Here is a 26,240-nt window from a genome sequence, read left to right on the forward strand (position 1 = left end):
GAGGTCACAGGGCATTGAATCCCCCGGAACAGACGTTAAAGACTGTTTTGGGGTGCCATGTGGGTGCTGGGAAATAAACCCAGATCCCCTGCAAGTGCAGCAAGTGCTCTTAACCACTCAATCACCTACCCAGTGTATATAAAACTTATTTTTATGACGGTAAAGAGTGAGGCTCAGAAGTGGTCCAAAACTCCTAAGTGGCGTTTGAGGAATAAACTCAATCCTTAATCTCCTAGAATCTCTGTGTTCTCTCCACTAATCCTTGACAGACGTCAGCACTTGAAAAGAATTTTGCATATTTTTCTATCTCACATATCTGTGATACAAATGTAACAGTAAAAGGCTAGGTACTTACTGGAGGCATCTTCTGTTATGTTTTCTTTATCCTCAGAGTCTGACCGTCTTCTTTTGGAAACCATTTTGACCAATGTCTTTCGTACTTATATTACTTCCTAAGGAAAAAAAAAAAATCCAGGGGTTGGGTATTTAGCTCAGTGATACATTGCTTACCCCAAACACCAGAAGAACTAACAGAGACAAGAAGTCTTTTGAAAACAGTTCTATCCATAAGCAGAAGGTTTGGGTCTTCACATTAATACTGTCTAAATCTAAATGCTGAGCACACTTTAGCTCTACAGCTAGCCAATAGATATCATATCAAGACATATTTGTTGTTGTGGAATATCTGTACACTGTGTGAAGCTGTATTGCTGTGATTGGTGTAATAAAGAGCTGAATGGCCAATAGGTAGGCAGGAGGTATAGGCGGGACTTTGGGGGGATAGAGAGGACTCTGGAGACAGAGAACAAGTAGGATGTACAGGTGTAGAGGCAACAGCCATGAGACACGTGGCAGAACGAGAAAGACTCATTACGATTGACGAAGTTGCTCACCAGACCGCTTCTCTGTTGCTAAGGAAGCCATAGCTCTTCAACTGAGACGCAGACCACGACCTAGCCCCATCCACCTGCTCTCTATTGATTACTTCACTACTGTGTCAAACTTGCAGACAAGACGGACATCAACCCTGCTCTCAGGAAGCTTACAGCATACCAAGGTCTTTACGGTATTTAACTACATCTGTCTAACTGCAATGTTACACAGACAGTAACCCTACAAACGAGGTACTGTGAGGGCGGGTGAGGCCAGTTAGTCTAGCAATAGGCAGAGCAATGAGGAAAAGCAGGGACAATTTCCCTCAACACTTGTTTCCCCTCAACACCACAGCCTTGCATATGTTAGGCAAGAACTCTCCTGCCAAAGACAGGAATTTTCATTTCTTACTTCGAAAATATTTAAACTTTATGTGTATGAATATTTAACTGTACTTACATACGTGGACCATGAGCACACCCAATGCCCACAGAGGCCAGAAGAGGGCATCGGATCCCCTGGAAATGAAGTTACAGGCGGTTGTGAGCCACTCTTTTGAGTGCTGGGAAACAAACCTGCATCTCTGCAGAGCAACAAGTGCTCTTAATCACTGAGCTACTTCTCCAGCACTTGTTTATTTTTAAGACAGGGCCTCACCATGTAGGTTGGACTGGCTGGTCTCCATAGTGACCAGTTAAATTCTAGGCCAGCTACAGATATACAGTAAGACCCTGTTTCAAAAACAAAACAAAAACCCCGTCTTAAGTGCTTTAATTATAATCCACTTATTTCTCACACGCTGACTTCGGCCAGGTACTCACTTGATCGGGGAAGGGCCGGGATTCTGACTCTGGGAGCCTGGCTCCAGAATCTGCACTCCTTGTTTTGTTCATTCATGAATTTACTTTCAGTTCTAAGACAAGGCCTCATGTCACCTAGAATCTGTGCTCTTTGTTTTGGCTCTTTTCAACGGTGAGGGTCTTGAGTGGCCCTGTATGGCCCATAGAGCCAATGCTGATGACCAATTGGTCCTCCTGCCTCCACCCAGGGAAAGCTATGACTACAGGCATGGGCGCCCACCCAAAGAGCATCGGTGCTCCCATCAGTTCTTAACTCTTACTTATGACAACGGTTTCTACTGAGTTAATGAGCTCTTTCAGAGGGCCCAGGTTCAGTTCCCACCCATGTAAGTGCCTCATAACTTCCCGTTGTGACTCCAGTTCCAGGAGATCTGCACCCCCTCAGGTTCCTGTATGCACGTGGTGGACATAAATACACGAGGGCAAAACAGACATACACATTAAATAAGTCTTAGCCAAAATGTGTAACACTTAAAGTTAAAATTTCTTACTGTGCGTTACCTACTACATGTAACCCCTGACAGCCATTGTTCAAGTGGAAACAGTAGAGCAAATCAGAGCCGCCTATCTTCGAAATGACATTATCCAACTTCCGAGAACGCTTAAAAGGCCTTTATCTTACTCCTTTTAAAGGATTTGGGGTAAAAGCCTTGCTCACTTGGTCATGTAACCCAAGCAAGGTAGGACCTAAGGGGTTATCCCGTGTCAGAGCGGATGAAGAGGCCGAGGCTGAACGGCGGGGTCCTAGAGTCAGGCCGCGCTAGGTCTGGACCTGAACAGTAGCCTGCAGGGACGCGACGCCACTCACCTGCAGGCCGCCAGTCGCCTCCCTTAGCTTTTGACTTTCCCGCCTGACGGAACGCCGTTCCGACGCCATCGAAACCGCGCCGGCGTGTGACGTCCGCTTCCGCGCCGGAAGTTGGCGGCCCGACGGCCCAGCTGGAAACAGTCGGTCGAGATAGCGAGGCTGTCCCAGATTCCATACTAGTCAGTCGGAGGGACGAGTGAAGGCCCGGAGCCGAAGTCTGGGAGAAACCCAGCTCCTCCCAACACAGAGCGAGCTCTCAGCGAAGATGGCGGGGCCCGAGCTTCTGCTCGACTCCAACATCCGCCTCTGGGTGGTCCTGCCCATCGTTATCATCACTTTCTTCGTGGGCATGATCCGCCACTACGTATCAATCCTGCTGCAGAGCGACAAGAAGCTCACCCAAGAACAAGTGTCTGACAGGTCAGTACCCTCCTCCTGTCCTGCCGCCCTCGCTCCTGAGTGACCTTCGTCAAAAAAAATAACGGATTTTATCACTTTCCCCGAGTTTACCTCTCGCCCCTTACTAGTAGGTTGACCTTGGCGGTCTCTGTTTCTCTTTTGTCTGTAAAATGGGGTTAATAACAGTACCTACCTAACAGGTAGAGCAGTCATGTGGCTTGAATTAGATGATAGCCTTTAGCACAGGGCCTGGAACGTACTAAGGGTTCAAGTAAATGTTAATACTGCTAGGCTAATGGCCAACCATCAGTCAGGTTTTCTGCTCCATTCCTTTGTTAAGAGTGCCTACTGAAAGCCAGATGCATTATTACCATTAGTCCTGCAAACATCTAGCCAAGTGATTTTTGTAATCATTCCACCAAAAACTGTAATGGTCTGCTTGGCTGCTAAGAAATGAAGTGTCTGGAGAGACTGCCACAGAGAGATGTAAGGAATTGTAATGATCGCTCCCCTCCTGATGTGGAGGCAGGCTCTTCCTCACATGACTTCTTACACTGTTTTTCTATGGAGACAGAACTTTGACACATAACCTCAGTATAGATACATGCCGCTCTACGTTAAAATAAATAACAGTTTTCAGTCACTTGTTCTAATCATTTTCAGAGACTATCTGAAGAAAAACTATCTTAACATGTCCAGATTGCCTAGGAATCGCTTACTTTAACAAAGAGTGTCAGGTTCAGACGTTTCTACAGACCTTTAACCCCAACACTCAGAAGGCAGAGGCAGGCAGATCTCTGTGAGTTTGAGGCCAGTCTGGACTACAAAGAGAGTTCTAGGACAGCCAGGGCTGTTACACAGAGAAACCTGTCTTTTTTTTTTTTTTTAAGAAAAAAAAAAGCAAAACAAAACCAAAAAACCACTTCTTAAGCAGTGAGATGGTAATGTAATCCAGTTGGTACAGCAATTGCACTCTGTACATGAAGCCCAGGTTTAGATTCCTCACAGTGCACAAGGCGGATGTGTCAGTGCAAGCCTTATAATCCAAGGAGTCAGAGGTGGAGCAGGAAGATCAGAAGAAGCTCAAGCTGCCTGAGGTCTGATGGTCAGCCTGGACTAAATGAGAACCTGTCCCCCAAAATATGCAGCTTTGCCATTTTCAGTTGTCTTTCCTACTTATGTTGAGAAAAATAATAATAATCAGCCAGCTTTATAAAACATTCAAAGCAATTCAATGTGGTAGACGCTATCATCTCTTTTGTGGAAATTGAGACTTTAGTGATATGAATGACAGTCAGGACAGACAGACAGATATCGTGGTGCCCAAGCCTAGGCTCTTTCCATTCTCCAGTAGTAGCCACTATGGTTATTTTTGTATGACTTTAGTTTTGAAACTTGACTAGAGACACCCCCTCCTTGAAGCTAACCTTAGGAAGTTAGCCTTGTACAGACTTGAAAACTATAAAAGATGCAAAATTAGGAGAGCTCAGATGTTTAAATTGTATTTTTAAAATATCTATTTTTGCTGAGCATGGTGGCACACACCTTTAGTCCCAGCACTCAGGAGGCAGAGGCAGGTAGATCTTTGGGAGTTATAGGACAGCCTGGTCTACATAGTGAGTTCAAGGATAATCAGAGCTGCATAATAAAGAGACTCTGTCTCAAAAAACAGAAAAAGAAAAAAAACTTTTAATTTTGTTCTGTGATTGTTTGCTTACGTGTGTGTGTGTGTGTGTGTAGTGCCTGTGGGAAGCCAGAGGGTGATGGAGCTGGAGTTACAGATAGTTGCCGTGTGGGAGCTAGGAACTGAACCACAATCCTCTGCAAGGACAGCGTGTGTAGGCTGGAAAGATGGCTCAGTGGTTAAGAGCACTAGTTGCTCTTCAAGAGGTCCTAGGTCCAATTCCCAGCACCTACCTGGTGGCTCCCAGCTGTCTGTAGCTCTAGTTCCAGGGAAATCGACACTGTCTCACAGTCATACATGCAGGCCAAACCCAATGCACTTAAAATATAAAAATAAACTAATTATAAAAAACTAAATAAAAAAAAAAACAGCAAGTGCACTAACCTAAACCACTTTTCCACCCTCATTCTGTTTTCTTTGGGTTTTTCAAGGCAGGGTTTCTCTGTGTACTTTTGGAGCTGTCCTGGAACTAGCTCTGTAGACTGGACTAGCCTCAAACTCACAGAGATCCGCCTGCCTCTGCCTCCTAAGTGCTGGGATTAAAGGTGTGCCACCACTGCCTGGCTTCATTCAGCATTTTCTATTTTCTATAAATTAATTCTCATTTTATCCTCACAATTAAACATGTTATCCTAAACCCTCTTTTACAGTTAAAGAAAGTTACTGTTAAAGAAAAGCCAGAGAAATAAACGGCTTTCCCAGAGTTCTTGGGGTTAGAATTTTGTATTGACACTAACCCAAACTGATCATAATTGTATGCTGCAGTTTTCTACCCTGCTTCACCTTCCAGCCTTACAGTGATGGCTCTGAAGGGCATCAGACCCACAGCTCTTTTTCTATTTCCCAGATAAAATTCACACTTGGTGCAATGCATATATCAAAACTTTTGTTTGTTTTTCAAGAACTTTGGTTTTTTGTTTGCTTGTTTTTTTGAGACAGTGTTTCTCTGTGTAGCTTTGGAGTCTGTCCTGGAATTCATTCTGGAGACCAGGCTGGCTTCAAACTCACAAAGATCTGCCTGCCCTTGCCTCCTGAGTGCTGGGATTAAAGGCATGTGCCACCGCTGCTTGGCTTTCGAGAACTTTTTTAAAGCAGCATAATGCCCTTGTAATTCTCAGTTGAAATAGAAAAGTGGTAAGATTTTCATAAGTACATATTTGTGCATAGCTGTCCTACAAGATGTCGTATGCACATTCCTGTTGAGCTGTAAAATCACAGGCAGGTCAGGTATAAGCTAAAGCAGATGGATGTCCCAGAGGCAGTGCTGTCTGTGAATGTTTACTACTTGGCAGAGAAGTCTACACAGAACCAAGTTGGATTTTCCCTGTTTACTGGGTGTTTTCCTCTCTGTAAACTTAGTAAATAAAAGGCCTGTGCTCCTTGCACACTGGAATTGGGTTTGTGCCTTAGATAACTAGAACAGGAGTTAGATGAGGAATGCAGAAGCAGTGAAGGACATAGGGCAGTTCTTTGTTACATAACTGTTCCCACCATTGATGATATCATAACATCTCTGAATCAGTGAGAAATGACAGTTATGTGCCATTTCTCCTCCACGCTGTTATTGTAACAACCAGAAAGTTCCCCATATGCCAACATGGTGGCTCACTCCTAGAATCTTAGAAGGGGAAACTGAGGTGAGAGGATCACTATGAGTTTGAGGCCAGCCTGGGCTAGCAAGTAAGATGTTGTCTCAGATCCTCAAAATAGCCTGGTATATTGGTACATACCTATAATTCCAGTGCTTGAGAGGATGAGGCAAGATAATTAAGACTTCAAGGGCCAACCTAGGGTATAGGAAGCACTATCTCAAATGATAGTTGCCTAGATTTCTGTAAGGCCTCTAGAATATACTATCCCTGTGAGAATCACTGCTTTAGGGAACATCTGTAGTTGTCTTTATTCCATCTCTTAAGTGGGGTGTTTGGGTCATTCCTACTCTGACATGGTACAACTGCCCCACCAAAACCTGTACACGGGGCTAGAGACATTAAAAGAACTTACTGCTCTTTCTGAGGACCTGAGTTCAGTTCCCAGCATCTGTGTCAGGCAACTCATAACTGCCAATAACCTCAGCTCCAGAGAATCTGACTCCCACTATTGAGGAACTTGTAAACACATACACACAAACACAGAGCATTCATTCACACATATATACACAAAAATAAAATTATTTTTAAAAGATGTTCTTTATTGTAAAACATTTCTCTAAATACAGCATGAATTGATATTAGCCTAAAAAAAAATCACAAAACGGGACGTTTGATAACTTGACTAAATAAACTTTTGAAGGCAAAATTTAGCTATGGGTCAGGTGTGGTAGTACATGTCTTTAATCCCAGCACTTGGAAGACAGAGGTAGGTGGATCTCTTAAGTTTGAAGCTAGCCAGGTCTATGTAGTGAGTTCCAAGCCAGACAGGACTATAAAGTGAGACCTTGCCTAAAAAGAATATTAACTATGATTTTTTTTGTGAAATGCATTAAACCAAAAATGAAATATACATGGATAGAATGCATTAACCTATATCTGGAGACATAATGTATGTAAAAAAAAATGGTTCTTAAACTCAAAGAATATATTGATTCTTTAGAGAGAAAAGCAAATGAAAACAGATCCTTGGGAATTGGGTGTTTCCGTTTGCAATCACTAACTGCAAACTTAAGTTGTGGGCAGTATGATAGCCCAGCCAGTAAGTGCTTGCCAATAGCCGGACACTGAGTTCAGTCCCTAGATCCTACATGGTGAAATGAGAGGACCGACTTCTGCACTGCCCTCCAAATGTGCCCCATAATGATCACCCCTCCCAAATAGATGTGTATGTTTTCCTTTAAAAACTCAAGTTTTGCCGCATGTAGTAGTACATACGTTTAATCCCAGCACTCAGACGGCTGAGGCAGAAAAATCATAAATTCAAGAACAGCCTATGTGATTTAAAAAAAAGCCAGGACTACATAGTAGTGTACATAGACATATATTAAGAAAATGTCTTTTAATTTCAAAATGCCAATGCTACCCAGTACAAGTACCTATTTTTAGATATTTATGAAAGTGAAGATGCAAAACTAGTGTTTTCTTTCAGAATTTTTACACTATAGGGAATGTAGCGATGGAGCTCAGCTTCAGAACTTGAGCAAGCGAACCTTGCCTTGATCACCATCTTCAGCCTCAACTCTGCAGAGTTCCTAAGCAGTTTCAGTACAAGAGCTTAGCTGGGGTTCTGCCATCAGAGTGTCTGGGAAAGTTCTGACTTACCACACAGTGAAGACGCTTCTGCAGGTGGCCAGAGCTGTGCCCCCTGTGCCACTGTGTGGAGGTCAAGGCTCTACTCTATAGAACTCCAGTCCAAGTGATAAAACAGACAAAAGAACTATAATAAATACCACCAACCCAGTACCTAGAATGCTCCAGGTCCAGCAGGAATCTCTTCAAATGAGATGATAGGGCCAGCGAGATATCTCAGGCCCAGCAGGTAAAGGTGTTTGCTGTCAATCCTGACCTGATGACCTGAGTTTGATCCCTAGTGCTTACATGGTGGGAAAAGAGGACTGACTCCTGACCAGCACACGTGTGAGATGGCTGGGGCATGCGCGCACGCACACACACACACACACACAGAGTAATAAATGTTCAAAATAAAACCAGTCAGATGATAAATGACAGACTCAGCTTAAATCCCTTCAGTGTTTTACTTCTTATAAAGTCATGGCCTTATACAGTACGTTTCTTACCGCCTTCAATGGTCTGGTTTGTTTGTTTTTTAATGTATATAAGTGTTTTGCCTGCATGTATGCATTGTGTGTCATCTGTGCCTAGTGCCCTCAGAGTTCAAAGGGGAGGTCCGAACTGGAACCAGTTACAGATGGTTGTAAACCAACATATGGATGCTGACAATTGAACCTGAGGCCTCTGCAAGAGCAAAATGGGCTCTTAACCACCGAGCCATCTCTCTAGCCCCCAGTCTGGGTCTTGCCACCTCTTGCTCATTTTTTCTTGTGTATGACCTATTGATTTTGTTATAGGGCTCATACCTACAACATTCTGTTGCTAGGCAACTCCCATTCATCCTTAAGATTCCTAGCCATGGGGCTGGAAAGATAGCTCAGTGGTTAGGAGCATTTGTTCTTGTAGAGAACCTGGGATCGATACCCAGCACCCATATGGTGGCTCAACATGCACTACACCCATAGGTTTATCCAGTTGAGGGGATCCAATGCCCGCTTCTGGCCTCCAAGGGCACCAGGCACACAGTGGTACACAGACATACATTCAGGCAAAACATGCATATACATAAAATAAAATAGTAAAAGATTCCTACCTAATCCTACATCCTCAGCAGTTTCCTCTTGCCTCGCTCTCTCTGTCATACACTCCCATAATACTACCAGTCTCCTTAGGATATGACAGTTCACTTTCACATTCGCTCCTATAGTTGGTATTTTCTTTTTGTTTTTCGACACAGGGTTTCTCTGCAGCTTTGGAGCCTGTCCTCTAACTAGCTCTTGTAGACCAGGCTGGCCTCGAACTCACAGAGATCCACCTGCCTCTGCCTCCTGAGTGCTGGGATTAAAGGCGTGTGCCACCACCACCCGGCTGAAGTTTGCATTTTCATATTTGTTTATGGTACTAACATGGTATCTGGCACTTACAAGTTTAAGAAATATGTGTTTAAGAAAAAGTCTAATTCTGTGCTTGTACAGATGTAAGTGACAGTTTAGGAAATTGATATGACTTGCCCAAGATCATAGTTTATAAGTCACAGAAGGCCAGGGATGGTGGCACTCACCTTTACTTTCAGTATTCGGAAGGTAGAGCAGGCAGGTTTCTGTGAGGCCAGACAGGGCTACATGGTGAGACTGTATAAAAATAACAGAGCCGGTATCTGAATACGGACAAGAGATTATAAAAGTCTCCAAATTATTTTTTTAAACATTTTTATTATTAGTTTATGTGTATGGGTGTTTCAGCTACATGTATGTCTGTGTACCATGTGCATGCACTGCCCAAGGAATCCATAAAGAACATTGCATTCTGTGGAACTGGAGTTAGAGATGGTTGTGAGCTGCCATGTGGTTGCTGGGCTTTCAACTCAGGTGCTCTGGAAGAGCAGTCAGAGTTCTTAACCAGGCCCAAGTTTCCCAGTTCCTACTGTCTGTCTGGACTTTAGCTTCTCACAGAACAGCATTGGCACGTAGTCCATACTTGGAGCATCTGTAGCCAGCTCCCAGAGGACAGATATCACACATCTCTGCTGTGGGCCTGTGTGTAAGGCAGACAACTGTGGACAGTCGTGAATCCAAGAGGAGGGAAAGCAGCTGGAGTTCCACGAGGTGGAATATGAGCTCAAGGAAGGAGCTGAGGCATGATGTAGTAAAACTGGCAGGTGGAGCTGGCAGCAGAGCAGGCCCAGCACACGCAGCAGCTGGGCCTCTAGAAGGTGGCAAGCCGACCCCGCTGGCTGTGCCTGCTGGAGCCTGTGGTTGTGCCGAGCTGAACCAGAAAGCTGACAGTGGTCTTCTTGTGTGTGTTTCTGCCTGCACTTTCAGTTTTCTCACCCTCCAGGAATTCCCATTGACTTAGGGGCTCCCCTCCCCATAAACAGCTTTTGAAAACCGTGGGGAAAGGCAGTGTTTTTACTTTGGTTGCATATTATTTGCCCTAAAGATCACCAGTAATGAATTCAGTAACTGCTGAAGAGTTTGAAGGAAGTTGGTCTGAGTCCTGGGTGTGTCAGGTAACGGCCTTCCTGAGCCGAGGCCTGTCCTCATTTCTGGGTCCTTTGCGCTCGCCTTTCTCCCCGCTCCTGCCTCCAAGTCTTCGGAGCACTAGCCATCTACTCTTCCCTTGCAAGGAAAGTTCCTTTGTGACTCATGTCGAATCCAGAAAGGCCAAGTGCAATGTCCCAGATTGCCTTCCGCAGAAACCTTTATTTGTTCAGGACACAGTCCCTCTGGAAGAGTCCTTTTGTGAGAAGCTGAGAGGCGAGTTGAAGATGGTCCATTGATTTTCAGGGTTTTGGAAAGTTTCCACACCCAGCTGTTGCCAAAACAGGTCCTCTCTTAGGCTTAAGTGGATCTTCTGCTCCACCCTCTCGTTTCTTCTGGCGTTTCACAGTTTAACATCTCTTTGTCTTGTGTTTTTCAGTCAAGTCCTAATTCGAAGCAGAGTCCTCAGGGAAAATGGAAAATACATCCCCAAACAGGTATGCGCTCATCTCTTATGAGAAAGCTCCACCGTTCACCTCTGAGGGCAGTAGAAACCTAGACGCTTTACAAGAGGGCTCTTGAGAAAACTGGATGGAGGGGTCCACCGGTTATTTAGCTGCAGCCTGGTTGTGTTTGCTGTCGCTGTGCCCTCACCCTTCTTAGGAAATGGTTTTTAAGTGTGACTTAGCTAAAGTGTCAGATTGGCTGCCAAGGAGACTGACAGCTCAGAGTGTAGAAGTGTATTCCAGGGCCTTTAGTCGGTCTCCTGGGGGATAACTTGACAATTAACTGTGTCACAATTCTCATATTTAAAAAGATTTTCTTAGCCGGGCGGTGGTGGCGCACGCCTTTAATCCCAGCACTTGGGAGGCAGAGGCAGGCGGATCTCTGTGAGTTCGAGACCAGCTTGGTCTACGAGAGCTACTTCCAGGACAGACTCCAAAACCACAGAGAAACCCTGTCTCGAAAAAGCCAAAAATAAATAAATAAATAAATAGATTTTCTTTTTTCTACTAGTCTTTCTTGACACGAAAATATTACTTCAACAACCCAGAGGATGGATTTTTCAAAAAAACTAAAAGGAAGGTTGTGCCACCTTCTCCTATGACAGGTATGTTTATTGGACATGGGTGCTTATTTAAGCGTTGAGGAGATCGTGATGGAAAGGACTTCAGAACCATCTAATTGGGGTATGATGGTTTTTTGAGGTTCTTTCAATGTCTGGGATGGAAGCCAAGACTTCTTATATGCTAGGTGAATACTCTCCCACCGAGCTGCATGCATCCCAGCCCCTAATATACAGGTGTTTGCAAGTGGAGCCCTCTTTTTTCCAATAAATCCCTGAATCCTAGTGTCTCAGCTGATGTTGGGGAGGTCAGGGCCGTTGTCTCTGGTCTGTCTTCCTGTCAGTCCTAGATCTGTTGCTGGCAGATGGTACCCTGCATCTTCTGCCTGAGTGGTGAGCTCCTTCCTTCCCAAGAGCAGTTGTCTTGATTGCCCACACTAACCTACAGTCTGCTCTTCTGGGTTGACAGTCTTCTCTTTCAGTCTCATTCTTCTAGCTGAGATGCCAGCTCTGATCCATACAGACACTTTAGAGCATCAGATGGCCAGCATACACATGAAAAGATAATTACCTCACTAACCTAGCAAGATATCTTTTTAGTTTGTTCAACTGACAAAAATAAGAGTGTCCAAAGCCATGATTGTCAAGGTCAAAACAAGCGAGGTCCTGTTGCTATTGATAAGAATACCCAATAATGGGGTCTTGTTGATGGACAGTCTCTTTCACACACACACACACACCCCACCACCTACTCCTGGCAGTCTGTCTCTGGATATGGGGCCCAGGGCCTTGGGCATGCTACACTAGCATCCCAGTACTAATCTACATCCCAGCCCCTAATACCTCTTAATTTGAAATGTATAAACCATTTGATCCAAATTTTCTTCTAAGAAGAATTACTCCTCAGAAGCACATAAATAAGCAGATTGATCTATTACCTATTACAAGGCAGCAGCAGCATTTCCTGACAGAAAAGGTTGAGATTGGAGAGGTCTGGGGCTGGAGAGATAACTCAGCACTTAAGAGCACTGACTGCTCTTGCAGAGGACCCAGTTCAGTTCCCAGCTCCATGTGGCAGCTCACAACTGTCTGTAACTCCAGTTCCAAGGAATCTGACGCCCTCTTCTGGCCTCTTCAAGAGGCCATGAATGCACAGATATACATGCAGGCCAACACCTACATATACACACACATAGATTAGATACCGGTACTATGGCAATGTGGAAATTTTATTAAAATTTTTTTTCTTTTCTTTTTTTTTTCTTCCTTTTTTGATATTGAGGACTGCTCTACAGCCTCCAGCATGGTAGACAGTGCTATGCCCCTGAGCTACATCTTCAGCCTTTGTTCATAAAATTATTAAATTTTGGAAGGCAAACGGAAAAGCAGAAAATATGCAACAGAGAGCTTAAAGGATCTAGAGAGTGGGTGGAGAGGAACTGTCTACATGTTATGCTCTTAGATTGTTTGAACTTGTACAGTAAACCTGTGGCTGTCCCGGTGGGCGGCACAGGCCTTTCATCCCAGCAGTCAGAAAGCAGAGATAGGCAGACCTCTGTTCAAGGCCAGGCTGGTCTACATAATAAGTCCCTATTGTTTCAAACCAAAACCAAAACGACTGTCTGGGATAAATTTGGGAAGCCTCCACCAACAAAGGGAGCTGTATTCTCTTCTCTTTTTTCTCAGATCCCACCATGCTCACAGACATGATGAAGGGGAATGTCACGAACGTCCTCCCCATGATTCTTATCGGCGGCTGGATCAACATGACCTTCTCAGGCTTTGTCACAAGTAAGTTAGGTCTGGAGACCCTTTCCCAGTGCCACTGAGAACTAATGTCACAGCGTGGGCAGTGCCTTTTCTCGTGAAAATCCCAACATTCTTTGAACAAAAATCTTTAGTTTCAAGCTAATTCAAAGTTTCCAATGTGGACGCTTTGTAACTTAGGAGACTTGCTTTAGTTGTGTGTGTTTCTCACCTAGGCTTCAGTGCATACTTCTTCCAAATGTTGGGTCATGGTTCATCCTGAGCACCTGCTTCCTCCACAGTCTAGAAACTGGAATCCTTTAGGAAGACGGGGGCAGAGTGACATTTTGGCTGTTCTGTTCTCAGAGGCTGCCACCTGTTTCCTTGTGGAAGTCATTTTCTAGAAGCTGGATGGCACCGAGTTCCCACCTCCTCGGGGAAAGAATGTGTGTGTTCGCACTTTGGCTGGCTCGGGTGCCTAGGAACTTTCTTGAAGTAAAAACCTGGTATTTTCTTTTTGCTGCAGCTAAGGTCCCGTTTCCACTGACACTTCGCTTCAAGCCCATGCTCCAGCAAGGAATAGAGCTGCTCACACTAGATGCGTCCTGGTAAGCCTGCTGGCGATGGAACCGCAGCCAAGACCCCACAGAGTTCGAATTTTTGTTTTATTAGAATGAGATTATTTCAGTTTGAGAGATTTTGCCTTTTCTTTCTTTTCTTTTATTTTTTATTGTTATTATTTTTTTTAATGAAAGTTCTATTTAAAATGCCACTGATGGACTAAAACAGTTTTGCGGAGTCTTGCCAAAAGAGATGGTTTATCAACCTGTCTTCTCAGATTCTAGGAACTCAGAAGTGAAGGTATTGACTTCCTCCCACACTCCTCCAAAATGGAATGGTTAAGTAGTCTGGCCACACAAAGCTTTTTTGCAGCGCCCTGAAGCGGATGAGAATGGAAGTGTGGGCTAGTCAGCTTTCTGTTACTGTGACAAATGCTTACAGGGTCAGCTTCTAAAGAGGAGAGGTGGATCTCGGCTCACGGTGTTGGAGGCTCAGTTCATGTCCCTCTAGTCTCATGACTTTGGATCTGTGATGGGGTAGAGATGGCAGTGTCATGGAGTGAAGCTTCATGATCAGAACACAAAAAGAAAGAGGAAGAGTCCAGACTCCTACAGTCCCCTTCTAGGAGCAAGCTCCCAGTGACCTAAAATTGCCCACAAGGCCTCCATCTCCTAAAGGCTCCCCACCTTCCATTAGTACCACACACTAGGGCCCAAGCCTTTAATACATGAGCTTGTCTGTGTGTGTGCTTGTTTTGCTTTTTGTGAGTCAGGGTCTCTCTACATAGTCCTGGCTGTCTTGGAACTCATTTTGAAGACCAGACTGGCCTCAGACTCACAGCAATCCTACTGTCTCTGCTGTGTCTTCCTAGTGCTAGGATTAAAGGCATGTGCCACCATGTCTGGCTAATACATGGACTTTTTAAAAGTACGTTCTAGATCCAAATTATAGAAATGTTTATACTATCATTTTCCTGAAATCCAGTCAGCAGGCTAGGTGTTCTCCTTATGTTACCTTATCCTCACAACAGCCCTGGGAGGTCTGTGAAAGAATGGACATAGGACCACATGCACCCTCTCCATAACCAGTACTCAGCACCTGTTTCCACTCCATGGATAATACCAAGACAGAATCTAAAACCATCTTGGAACTCTGGTCTGGTACCCGCAGTACAGTAACACCGACTTCTGTGGTCCTTCCAGACTGTTCTGTCTGTGACCTCTCAAGGACTGGCCTGAAACAAATTCAATCAAGAAAAGGAGGAGGGTCTAGTAGCAATTTTGACTTCTCTGGTTTGAGCAGATCCATCTCTGGTGTGTGAGCCCAGGGCAGAGCAGATATAGGAGAGTTTTGGCCTCACCCTGCTTGGCAGGAGAAGAAAAGCTACACACAAGCCATGTGACTCCATTGAACTTTTCTCTGCCAGGCTCATTGGGTTGGAGAAAAGCTTAGTTTTCTTTTCTCAGCATTTGGACAGAAATGTATCCCACGTTCCTGGATGGGCAGTGCAGCTGCAGTGTTTGCATCTGCATGGCGGGGCAGAGCATGTGCTCATCGGAGGTCTAATGCAGTAGCCAGAACCTACCCAGTGAGTCAGTCTTCCCATGTGGGCAGCATTTTTCATTCGCCCTTTGGTTTCCATTGTGTGTAAGCACATTTATGGGTTCCCAAGCTGGATGGGAAACCTTAAGATAAGGGCTAAATGATGAAATTCCAAAGTTGGACTGTGTTCCCAGTAGCCATTATCCTTAGCATTGCAAATGCCTTCTAAAAGTCACCCCTGGTCCTCTGTGCTAAGTGGGAAATCTTTGACTTCGCTGGAGGATGTGGTTCAGAGTGGGCTGCCTCCTTCAGTGTCACCTGCACTGTGTCAGAGGACGGCCTTTCTGTGTCACCGTGCCGTTTGTTCTTTGGTGGAGCCTTGGCTGTCTAGAGCTTGTCTGTTTCTCACATACCGTGAGCAGCTATGGGTGGTGCCGGTGTGAGCTCTGTCCATCTCCCTAATAACCTTCCTACTCTTCCCCCTTGCTTTGCTAGGGTAAGTTCTGCATCCTGGTACTTCCTCAATGTCTTTGGGCTCCGGAGCATTTACTCTCTGATCCTGGGCCAAGATAATGGTAAGAGGCATAGTGGGCTAGTGAGCAGCTGCTTCCTGTTGGGGTACAGCAGTCAGGTGTGTCCTGCTGTTAGTTAGCATTTTTCCACACGGTGCTCCATCCTATAAGGTTCTGAGGAAAGCTCAGCCTGTACGCGGGCATTTCTCCCAGCAATCACTGAGCATACTTGGTTGCTCAGAGTCTGACACCTGTGAACCTAAAGCCAGAAGAAGGGCCTGGCTCTTTTATTAAGCAGACTCCTGTCCAGTGCTAAGTTTGGCTCTTGTTCAGTGGTGAGGACCTCAGATACTCTATCCACTATTTGCTTTTCTATACAGTAAGGTCTTAGTAGTTGCCTTGTGGGATTAAGAGTAGATAAAAGATAAAACAATGAACTACCTGGACATACAGCATTGCTCAGTAATTGGTGTCTATTTCATGTTGACATTTAAAATAAAGTTTAGAGCACCCTTTAGTTGTGTCTCTGTTCTAGCTGCAATCATCCCCACTTCCCTGGACTTTCCCAGAATCCCATAGCAGGTGTGAGAGGGCCAGTCAGTTGTCCAGTTCTCATACCCACCACCAAGTAGCTATAGTACTTTGTCACGCTCATTCTTCCACAAGGGTCCTGGGTGTCTGGGAGCCTTGGTCCTCACTGGACTTGTCTTATGCTGCAGCTGCCGACCAGTCACGAATGATGCAGGAGCAGATGACAGGAGCAGCCATGGCCATGCCTGCAGACACCAACAAAGCTTTCAAGGTATGCAGCGCTCCCTTTTCAGAGTTGTGGGGACATCACAGTCTTAAGCAGTCCTCCCTTAGCCACAGCTGCACATTCTCTGGTCTGTGGACCACGTTCAAATCAACCCAAAATGAGGAGCATGTTCTGTCCCGCCCTACCCAGGACATAAATCACTTTGTCCAGTGTGTCCGCACTATATATATTACCCACCTCATAACAGGGGAGAGGAGAGAAACCGTATTCACATTACTCTAATTACAGTATACTCTTGTTTAGTTTTGAAAATATTTTTTACATTTTATATGCATGTTTGTGTGCTTAAGATTATGTATGTATATCCACCATGTGCATGCAGGAGCCTGTAGAGGTCAAAAAGAAGCATCACATACCCTAGCACTTGAGTTATAGGCATGAGTTATAGTTGTGAGCTGCCATGTGGGTATAGGGAACTGAACCCAGGTCCTCTGCAAGAGCAGTCATTGCTTCTTCACTGCAGACCCTTCCCTCCAGCCCCCTTGGTATCATTTTTATACAATAAAATCTTACATTTTTTATGATAAAAGGTAAAAATAAGCCTGCCACGGTGGTCCATGAATTTAATCCTGGTAGAGGCAGGAGAATCTCTGAATTAGAGGCCACTAGGTCTACAGAGTGAGTTCCAGGATATCCAGGGCTACACAGAGAAACCCTGTCTCAAAAAAAAAAAATTGTTTTAAGAAAGCTCATCCAGCTGGGAGGCATCTGGGCTCCTGCCTCACAAGATCCAGGGAGCTCACACACACAACCAGCCTTGCTCAGCCGCTGGTAAGAGCAGTGGTCAAGCCATGCCGTCCCCAGCTGTCAGCTCAGTGGCAAGGTCACCTCCCAGCCCTGTGTTCTCTTCTGTGCAGACAGAGTGGGAAGCTTTGGAGCTGACAGATCACCAGTGGGCACTCGATGATGTGGAAGAAGAGCTCATGGCCAGAGACCTCCACTTTGAAGGAATGTTCAAGAAGGAACTGCAGACATCCATCTTCTAACCGCGAGCGGGGTCCGCTGTGTTGGGAACTTGCAGTAGCACTTAACCTTGTAACTTCTGTGGAGCTGGAGCCTCTGAGAATAAAAAAGGAGGGTGCAGGGGCTGGCGGGTGCATAGCGAGGCTCGTTCTTGTCTGAGCTGGGTTCCCCTTTATGTTGGAAACTAGAGGAAAGGAGTTCTGGGTGAGTGCTGTCTTAAAGTTTGTAACATTCTTCAGGTGACTCTAGTAGGGGTGTCAGAGAAAGGGGACTATCCCAAGCTGCTGAGAATATCTCAAAACTTAGCAAAAACTCCATGTTTGTGAGGAGACTTGTCAGCTATAGCCAGTGACTATGTTCAGTCAGCCTGATTTCTAGCCACAGTAAACTTCTGTTTTCTTAGGATCCAAACACCCTGCATTTTACCTTAATTTCTTGTTCGTATTGTTTAACTTTCTTTACACAAGTTATACACATTTTCTCTCTACCAGAAGTTAGAAACTTTGGCTGAACAGCATAGAGCTCCCTGCCCTATTCATTTGAGCCTACAGAATGATGCAGAGAGCTAGGCGTCCCAGCCTTACTGAAATGAGCTCTTTCCAGACTGGATTCTCAGGGCGAAGGCAGACTCGGCAAACTTTTCATATCTCTTCATCTTTAGTCCAGTGAAAACAGGTGACCCTGAGGCACAGCCAGACTCTCAAGTGCCTTTGGGCTCATCAGAGACGGGTTACATAATACAAGTTCTTGATTGGAAGTTGAGAAAATATCAACTCCATTGGCCAGTCAATGGTGCTGTACTGTAAGTGGCTACTCATTTGAACGAGTGACCTCATTTCCCAGCTCCTCTGGGCAGGAGAGAACTTACCACTGTCAGGGCAAGAGGGCAGCTTCTGGCGGATAGGGAGATCAAGGTGCCCAGGAGTCCTCTGTCCAGGGAAGGACAGGGTGCCGTTTCTGTACCAAGAGGTGATGTGATTGCATGTTAAGTGCTGTAGCCAAGAACAAGCGACTCTTGACTCTAATTAAACAGCCCTGATTTCTCTTTGCCTGTGAAAGTGTTGCCTCTGTGGGTTCTGAGAGCTTTCTGCCAACAGAAGTGCCTGTCTTAGAACAGGGCTGGAGGGGCTCAAAGTGAAAGAGATGTTAACCTTTGCCCTCTAAGAACTCATAAGGAAGGTCTATGGTTGTAGTCCAGTCGTGGTATGTCAGTTAGTATACATTGTCCCCAACACACACACACACACACACACACAGAGAGAGAGAGAGAGAGAGAGAGAGAGAGAGAGAGAGAGAGCGCTCTTTGAGAGAAATCTGCTTATTTTTTTATCTGTATGAGTGTTTGGCCTGCATCTAGGTCCCTGTACCACATGGGCGCAGTGCCTGCAGAAGCCAGAAGAGGGCGATGGATCCTCTCAAATTGGGAGTTAAAGCCAGTTGTGAGCCACCACATGGGTGCTAGAAACCAAATCCAGATCCTCCACAAGAACACCAGTGCTCTTAACCCACTGAATGTCTCTGCATACCCAAGAAAGGTATTTTTGAGGTCACAGAAACTCTGTGAATCTGAGAGCCAAAAGGCGGGGTGACTTGTGATCCATCTCAGAAGCAATCTTGACAGTGGTGACAAGGGATTGACAGACAGGAGTTGCTGCTGGGGTAGGTGAGTAACCACTGTGGTGAATGTTGGGTGGGAGTGGAAGGGGCAGCTTGGGGTTCAGATCTATTCATAGAGTGCTAAGCAATAAAGGAACAAAGTTCTGGCATTACAGCACAGCTGATCTCTGAAACAGAGTCCAGTCTCAATAAATCAGTGCCTCTCCCCTTCTGTGTGTGCTGAGGATAGAACCGAGGACAACTGAACTCTGTGTTCAGCCCTCGAAAGTTTTTTCTTTTCCTTTTTTTGTTGTTGTTGTTTGGTTGGTTGGTTTTATTTTGTTTGGGGACCTTATTGTATAGCCCTGGTGGCCTTGGAACTCACTATTCCAGTCTAGCCTTGAATTCACAAAGATGCATCACTCGTGAGTGCTAGGATTAAAGATGTGTACCATCACACTCAACACCAGCCCTTCCCATGCTTTAATGCATTCTCCAGAATTAGCAGATAAAGGTAGAGTAGTGGTTGCCAGGACTTGGGGAAAGGAGGATGGGAAATAACTCCTAAAAGGTCCAGTTTTCTTCGCAGGGTAATGTGTTAGATGCCTCATCATCAACTGTGGTAAATGCCTAAGGAAATCAACTTAAATAGAGAGTTTTATTTGGACTCTCAGTTTTGGAGGTTTCGCTCTGTGGTTGGTTGTCTCTGGTTTCTGGGTCTGTTGGGAATCAGGAAAAGCTGAGGAAGAGCTGCTCGGAGAACAGCTGCCGGAGTGTGCAGGATAGGAATTCCCCCACCCCGAAACAAGGTTCTCTGTATGTAGCTTTGGTGCCTGTCCTGGAGCTAGCTCTTATAGACCAGGATGGCTTCGAATTCACAGAGGTCTGCCTGCCTCAGCCTCCCGAGTGCTGGGATTAAAGGCGTGCTCCACCAATGACCAGCCAGGATAGGGCTCTTGATGCTGTGAAGGGCATGCCCCACTGACCTAGCTTTCTTCCACAAAATCCATCTTAAAAGTTACATCACCTCACAGTAGTGGCACAAACTGGGGGCCAAGCCTTCCACACATGGACCTTTGGGGAAGCTCCAGAATGATAAAATATTCTAAAGCTGGATATGATAGGAGTGAGGGGACCCTGTGGACTTGTCTAGGATGTGTGTGGCTTCATTCCATTCAGGAAGAAGATGAGGATTGGCCTTGGTCTCTGTGTTGTTTGTTTTTCAAGACAGGGTTTCTCTATAACGTTGGAGCCCGTCCAGGCACCCACTCTGTAGACCAGGCTGACCTTGAACTCAAAGCTCTGCCTGCTTCTGCCTCCCGAGTGCTGGGATTAAAGGCTGTGCCAATCGCCTGGCTGGCCTTGATCTCTGTTACAGGAATACATTGATCAAAAGCAGCTTGGGGAGTGTGGTTGTCAACTTGTCTACATCTGGAGTTAACTAAAACCCAAGCAGCTGGGTACATCTGTGAGAATTTTTTTCAATGAATCATTTCAGGCTGGGCAGTGGTGGTACACACCTTTAATCCCAGCATATCAGGAGGCAGAGGTAGGTGCATCTCTGTGAGTTCAAGGCCAGGCTGATCTACAATCAAGTTTTCCAGAACAACCAGAGCTATCGCACAGGGAAACCCTGTCTTAGAAGGGAGGGAGGGAGGAAGGGAGGGAGGAAGGGAGGGAAATCATAGTAACTGGGCAGACACACTTCTAATCTTGATCTTTGAAGTGAGATGACACACCTTTAATGCAGATCTTTTAAGGAGGACAGATGCACCCATAATCTTGGGCCACACCTTTTGGTGGCAGCCTACATCGCTTACCTGCTCTCGCTGGCTGGCAGGTCCATTCCTTCACTGGCATTAAAGCCTATTTCAGGATGCTGGGATCTACTGAAGACCAGCTGAGACATACAGCCTCCTGGACTGAACAACTACTGGATTCTTGGATTTCTGTAGTATATGTTATATGTATGTGTTTTTATATATCATTTATCCATTATGTGTTATATTGATATTCATTCTATATATAAAATGAATGTTTCTCAAGAGAACCCTGGCTAATACAAGGAAGGAAGGGATTATTTGGTTTACAGGGTAGATCATAGTGGGAAACTAAGGCAGGAACTGAAGCGGAGACCATGGAGGAGTGCTGCTTCCTGGCTTGCTCCTGCTGGCTTGCTGGCTTATACAACCCAGGCCCACCTGCTCAGGGACAGCACTACCCACAGTGGGCTGGGCCCTCCCACACCAACCAGCAATCTAGAAACTTCTCACAGACCAGTGTGGTGGAAGCAGTTTGAAATTTCCTCTTCTCGGGTATGTCTAGGTTTGTGTCAAATTGATAAATCCTAAATAAAGTGTTCCAGGGTCTCATTCCATGCATGTATGCATGTCCACCTCTGCACAGACAGTCTGTGAACTGAACCTAAGGCCTCACACATGCTCAGCACATGCTCCGCCACCACCACTATATCCCCAGTCAATCACTTCACGTCTTTGACCTGCTCGAGCAGCCTGCCCTTCACAGCATCAAGACCTCCATCCTGCCCTCTCTGCTTCCTGGCAGCTGTTCTCTGAGCAGCTCTTGTAATGGTAAAAGTAAAATGCTGCAGGTTCCCGAGTGGCTGCAGTGGGCAGCGGGCCATGAGACCATGCCACAGGTCCCCAACCCGTGGCAGGCAGGGGTTCCTGAGAGCAGCCAGTCCCAGGCAGGGACAGCACACAAGACCACACTGCAGGTCTCCGAAGGCTGCTGGATCCAGGCAGGGAGCCATGCAGGAGGGTGAGAGACAGATAGGCAGCCATGCAGAGTAAGGTTGTATATTTATTTAGTAGGTTATGAAGGGGAGAAGAGCAGAGAGGTGGGGGACACACACACACACAAGCCTTGGCAGATAGGGAGGGACGTGGCTTGTCTCTTAAAGGGACAGAACAGATCATTATAGCTCTTCCTCAGCCCTTCTTGCCTCCCAATAGGTCCGGAAACCAGAGACAACCAACCACAGAGCAAAACCTACAAAACTGAGAGCCCAAATAAAACTTCCCTCTGTTTAGCCGGGCGGTGGTGGCGCACGCCTTTAATCCCAGCACTCGGGAGGCAGAAGCAGGCAGATCTCTGTGAGTTCGAGACCAGCCTGGTCTACAGAGCTAGTTCCAGGACAGGCTCCAAAGCCACAGAGAAACCCTGTCTCGAAAAAACAAAAACACAAAAACAAAAACAAAAAATAAATAAATAAATACTGTAAAAACTTCCCTCTGTTTAAGTTTCCTTAGGCATTTAATCAAAATGATGGCTGAGCCAGTCCTGCCTACCCCCTTTTTTTCTCCTGCTTTTTTTTAATCATTTTCATCTTTAATGTAATCTGAGACACAAGAGTTGGACTAATAAATTCCCATGTATCTCTCTTTTTTTTTTTTTTTTTTTTGGTTTTTTGAGACAGGGTTTCTCTGTGGCTTTGGAGCCTGTCCTGGAGCTAGCTCGGTAGACCAGGCTGGTCTCGAACTCACGGAGATCCGCCTACCTCTGCCTCCCGAATGCTGGGATTAAAGGTGTGCGCCACCACTGCCCGGCAGGGCTAGGCTGTTTTAAAAGTAAATCCCGTCAGAAGGGCAAGTGAGACAGGACTACAAGTTTAAAGCCAGCCTGGGCAATTTAATGAGGCAGTGCCTCAAAAATAACTAAAAAAACAAACATGTCAGGAGGACAGCTGGTTTGGGGGACAAGGACTTGTAATACAGCACTTGGGAAGCAGAAGCAGGAGGACTGGAAGTTCAAAGCCAGACTGCTATGTCATAAGGTTGAAGCCAGCCAGAGCTACATGAGACCCTATCTTTAAAGGGGGGGGGGGGAGGTACACTGAAGCCATGAGGACACACCCAGCATGTGCAAGGCTCTAGATTCAATCTCTAGTACCACAGTAAACAGAGCCTGAGTGGATCATTTCTCACACCTTCCTGTAAGCATCTCTAACAGGTAAAGAATATTTATTTATTTGCCACATGGTCTCCAACACAGTTGATGGGTAATATCTAGAAAATGTCTGTAATTCCAACACTCAGGTGGAGGCAGGAGGATGAGGAGCTCAGGGCCAGCCTATGCTATATGAAACCCTGCCTCAAAAATACTATAAATCTATAAGGAATGAGTAATAGCTGTGCATGATGAGCCCCACCTGTAATCACAGTTCCTGGGAAGTAGCGGCAGGTAGACAAGATCAAAACCAGCCTGGGCTACATATGGGACCCTCACTCAACAAAAGAAAAATAGCTCAAAGTTTACAAATGAGTACTGTCACCCAGTAGTTTTTGCTCTTCCTGTTCCTGTGAGCAGCCTGGGGTGACTTGTGAAGCTGGTTCCCTCCTCTCTTGACCCAGAAAATCCTACAAATCCATGCAAATTAAGAGGTTTGAATCTTCAGGTTCACTGTAAGAACACCCGTGAAACTGCCCCCGGCCATCAGGGACATGCGTATCTAAAAATCCACCAAGTGTCTCAAAGATGTCACTTTAAGCATTGTGTGCCCTTCTGGCGGTGCGGTGGTGGAGTCGGTAGGTGTTGAAAACAGCAGTTGGGGCTAGGGGAATGGGGATTGGGAGTGAAAAGGAACAGGACTGGGAAACTTTGGTTTTAAAATGCTGGGCTTAACAACAGCTGACTTTCTTAAAGGATCAGAGTTGCTGGATTAGTACTGTGGGGGAAGCTGAAATCTGAGAATGAGTTCAGGCTACTGTCAGGTTAGTGGATGAACAGCATGCCCTCGGAGATGAGGACAGCTGGCAGGGCACTGAATCGGCTCCCCAGCCTGCCCCAGCTTCCACCTGTTGTGCCTTTGTTTGCGTTGCCATGCCAGAGCAGCCAGCCAGAGTGACGATGTCAGCCCATGGTTCCCGGCATTGTCTACTCTGGGAGGCTTCTTTCCTGCCAGTCACACCTCCCCGCCTTCTCTGGTCCCTCTTACTTTGGAAGATTCCAGTGCACAGCTCCCTGCAGCTCCCAAAGGTGACGGTCTGCAGCCTTTTCAACAGATATCCCAGTGGGAGGGAGTAGGGCTCACACGGAAGGGCTGCTGTGTTCTTTTCCCCTCCAGAGGATAGGATATTATCCGAGCCTGGCTCTAAAGTCAGTCTTGTGACTTGGTAGTTGCTGTGTGACCTTTACCAAGTTTCTTTACCTTTCTGAGCATCTGCTTACAAGCACAGCGATGCCCAGAGCTGCTGGGAGACCGAAAGAACGGCGCAGGTAGGTGTGTGGCACGTTTGTCACAGACTAAGCGATGGCATCAGCAATGTCCCCCACCCCCAAAGGTCTCCAGAGCGATGAGGACAGTTTATAGACTGAGACCTTCCCAATGTGCACCTGCAGCTAGAGTTCCCCACTGGCTCCTGCCTCTGTGCCTCAGGTCTCCTCTTTCCCTCCAGCGGTCGGTTTTCATCTTGGCCTCAGGCCAAAGGGAGCAGAACGTCCTGTCTTTATCCGGAGTCTCAATCTTAGAAACCTCGTGGGATCAAGCGCCCCACTCCAAAGAGGGCAGCAGTGCCGCGGAGGGGGCGGGGCAAACACGGCCTGAGGAGGGAAGCCAGGCCTGCGCAGACTGCTCTGTCTGCTCAAGGGGTGGTAACACTTTAAAAGGCCCACCAGAGAGTAGGGGAGATAGGTCAGTTGGTAAAGCGTATTCCACATAAACACAAGGACCTGACTTTGAGCCGAAGAAGCTATGTAAACATCCAGGCATGGTAGCAGTTCTCCTAGAATGTCCGCGCTGGGTCGGCGGAGCTAGGTGGATCCCTGGGGTTCACTGAGACTGAGAGATTCTGTCTCAAAAAAGAGTGAGTCTGGGACTAGAGATGGCTCAGCACTTAAAGCATTGGCTGCCCCTGCAAGAGGACCTGGATTCAATTTCCAGCACCCACATGGCAGCGCTGGAGCCTTTATAATTCCTGTTCCAGGGTATCTTCTGCCCTCTTCTGGCTTCAGAGGGCACTAGGCACGTGTATGATGCACAGACATACACACAGGCAAAACACACATAATAAATAAAATCAAGGAGTATTGGACAGTGCTGGTGCATGCTTTTAATCCTAGCACTTGGGAAGCAGAGGCAGGTGGATCTGTGAGTCTGAGGCCAACCTAATCCACAGAACAAATTCGAGGACAGTCAGGGCTACACAGAGAAACCGTGTCTTGAAAAACCAAGTAAACAAATAAATAAAAACAAAAACAAGGTGAATACCTGAGACTGACCTCTGGCATTTACATGTACGCTTGCATGCACACACACATATACAGACACTCACACAAACACACACACACATACACAACCCTGTTCCACAGAGATTCACTGGGCAGGCAGTAGGAGAAGAACCAGAAGCCCTCAGCTACCCTCCCACCCTCAGGACTGCCTACCGTCCCACATAGCCTTCCCACAGTGTTCCCCCAAAGGAAATGAGGAGGAATTAAGGAAAGGGAGTAGATCTGGATGCCCCCCACAAAAAAAAAAAGCCAATTACCTGCTATATAGAGAACCAAGATCTAGATAGCATCAGGCAAGACTAGAACAGCTGTCTCCATCTGACAGCAAAGAGGCTGGGTGCTGGGATTAAAGGCGTGCGCCACTACAGCCCGGCAAAAAAAGAAGTGTTTTCGTTTGTCCTCTTTCTTCTCTCTCTCTCTCTCTCTCTCTCTCTCTCTCTCTCTCTCTCTCTCTCTGTGTGTGTGTGTGTGTGTGTGTGTATGTGTTTTCCTTTCTTTTTAATCATGTAGCATATATTCCTTGAGCACGGAGACCGGAGAAACTGCTGGGTTTGGAACCCAGGGCTGTGACTTGTTGCAGCATCTGCTCTGCCACTAAACCACAACCCAAGCTTTTTATTGTTTGTTTGGTTTTTGGTTGGTTTTTGGGTGTTTTGAGACAAGATCTGTATAACTCTGACTGGCCTGGCACTTGATATGTAGACCAGGTTAGCCTCAAATTCATAGAGATCCACCTACCTCTGCCTCCCTAGCTCTGTATTTAAAAAATCATAACTATTAAAAAATGTTTATGACTGCATTTGTTTATTGAGGGCATGTTCATGCCACAGAACTCATATGGCAGCCAGAGGACGACTTCT

The 26,240-nt window shown here is 46.0% G+C and overlaps 2 protein-coding genes across 7 annotated transcripts in view; one reads left to right on the forward strand and one right to left on the reverse strand.

The window, feature by feature from the left end:
• Window positions 1-2,616, reverse strand: part of Fancd2 (FA complementation group D2) — a 73,296-nt gene extending 70,680 nt beyond the window's left edge. For 2 of the 6 annotated variants that reach the window (XM_075983169.1, XM_075983166.1), the window contains exons 1-2: window positions 2,542-2,616; window positions 356-452 (exon numbers count right to left, since the gene is read on the reverse strand). In XM_075983169.1, coding sequence (XP_075839284.1) covers window positions 356-419 — 64 coding nt within the window. In that variant the 5' untranslated portion in view covers window positions 420-452; window positions 2,542-2,616. Of the gene's footprint in view, window positions 1-355; window positions 453-1,332; window positions 1,392-2,234; window positions 2,338-2,541 lie in introns of those variants that run through there. The other 4 variants (XM_075983164.1, XM_075983168.1, XM_075983167.1 and 1 more) reach the window with 4 other exon arrangements.
• A 31-nt stretch (window positions 2,617-2,647) lies between these two features.
• On the forward strand, window positions 2,648-18,583 carry Emc3 (ER membrane protein complex subunit 3). Its single transcript, XM_075983170.1, has 8 exons — window positions 2,648-2,961; window positions 10,768-10,825; window positions 11,346-11,439; window positions 13,081-13,185; window positions 13,667-13,748; window positions 15,739-15,818; window positions 16,475-16,557; window positions 17,430-18,583. Exons 1-8 carry the CDS (start codon window positions 2,807-2,809, stop codon window positions 17,556-17,558), a joined length of 786 nt encoding a protein of 261 aa, XP_075839285.1. The 5' UTR covers window positions 2,648-2,806; the 3' UTR covers window positions 17,559-18,583.
• The last annotated feature ends 7,657 nt before the right edge of the window (window positions 18,584-26,240 follow it).

This window comes from Microtus pennsylvanicus, chromosome 8 (assembly GCF_037038515.1).
Source record: "Microtus pennsylvanicus isolate mMicPen1 chromosome 8, mMicPen1.hap1, whole genome shotgun sequence".
NCBI classification, from domain to species: domain Eukaryota; kingdom Metazoa; phylum Chordata; class Mammalia; order Rodentia; family Cricetidae; genus Microtus; species Microtus pennsylvanicus.

Coding starts and splice junctions, on each gene's coding strand:
- Emc3 (XM_075983170.1), top strand. CDS start 2,807: ATGGCGGGGCCCGAGCTTCTGCTCGACTCCAACATCCGCCTCTGGGTG. Junction 10,826..11,345: donor GAAAATACATCCCCAAACAG/GTATGCGCTCAT, acceptor TTTTTCTACTAG/TCTTTCTTGACACGAAAATA. Junction 13,186..13,666: donor CTTCTCAGGCTTTGTCACAA/GTAAGTTAGGTC, acceptor TTTTTGCTGCAG/CTAAGGTCCCGTTTCCACTG.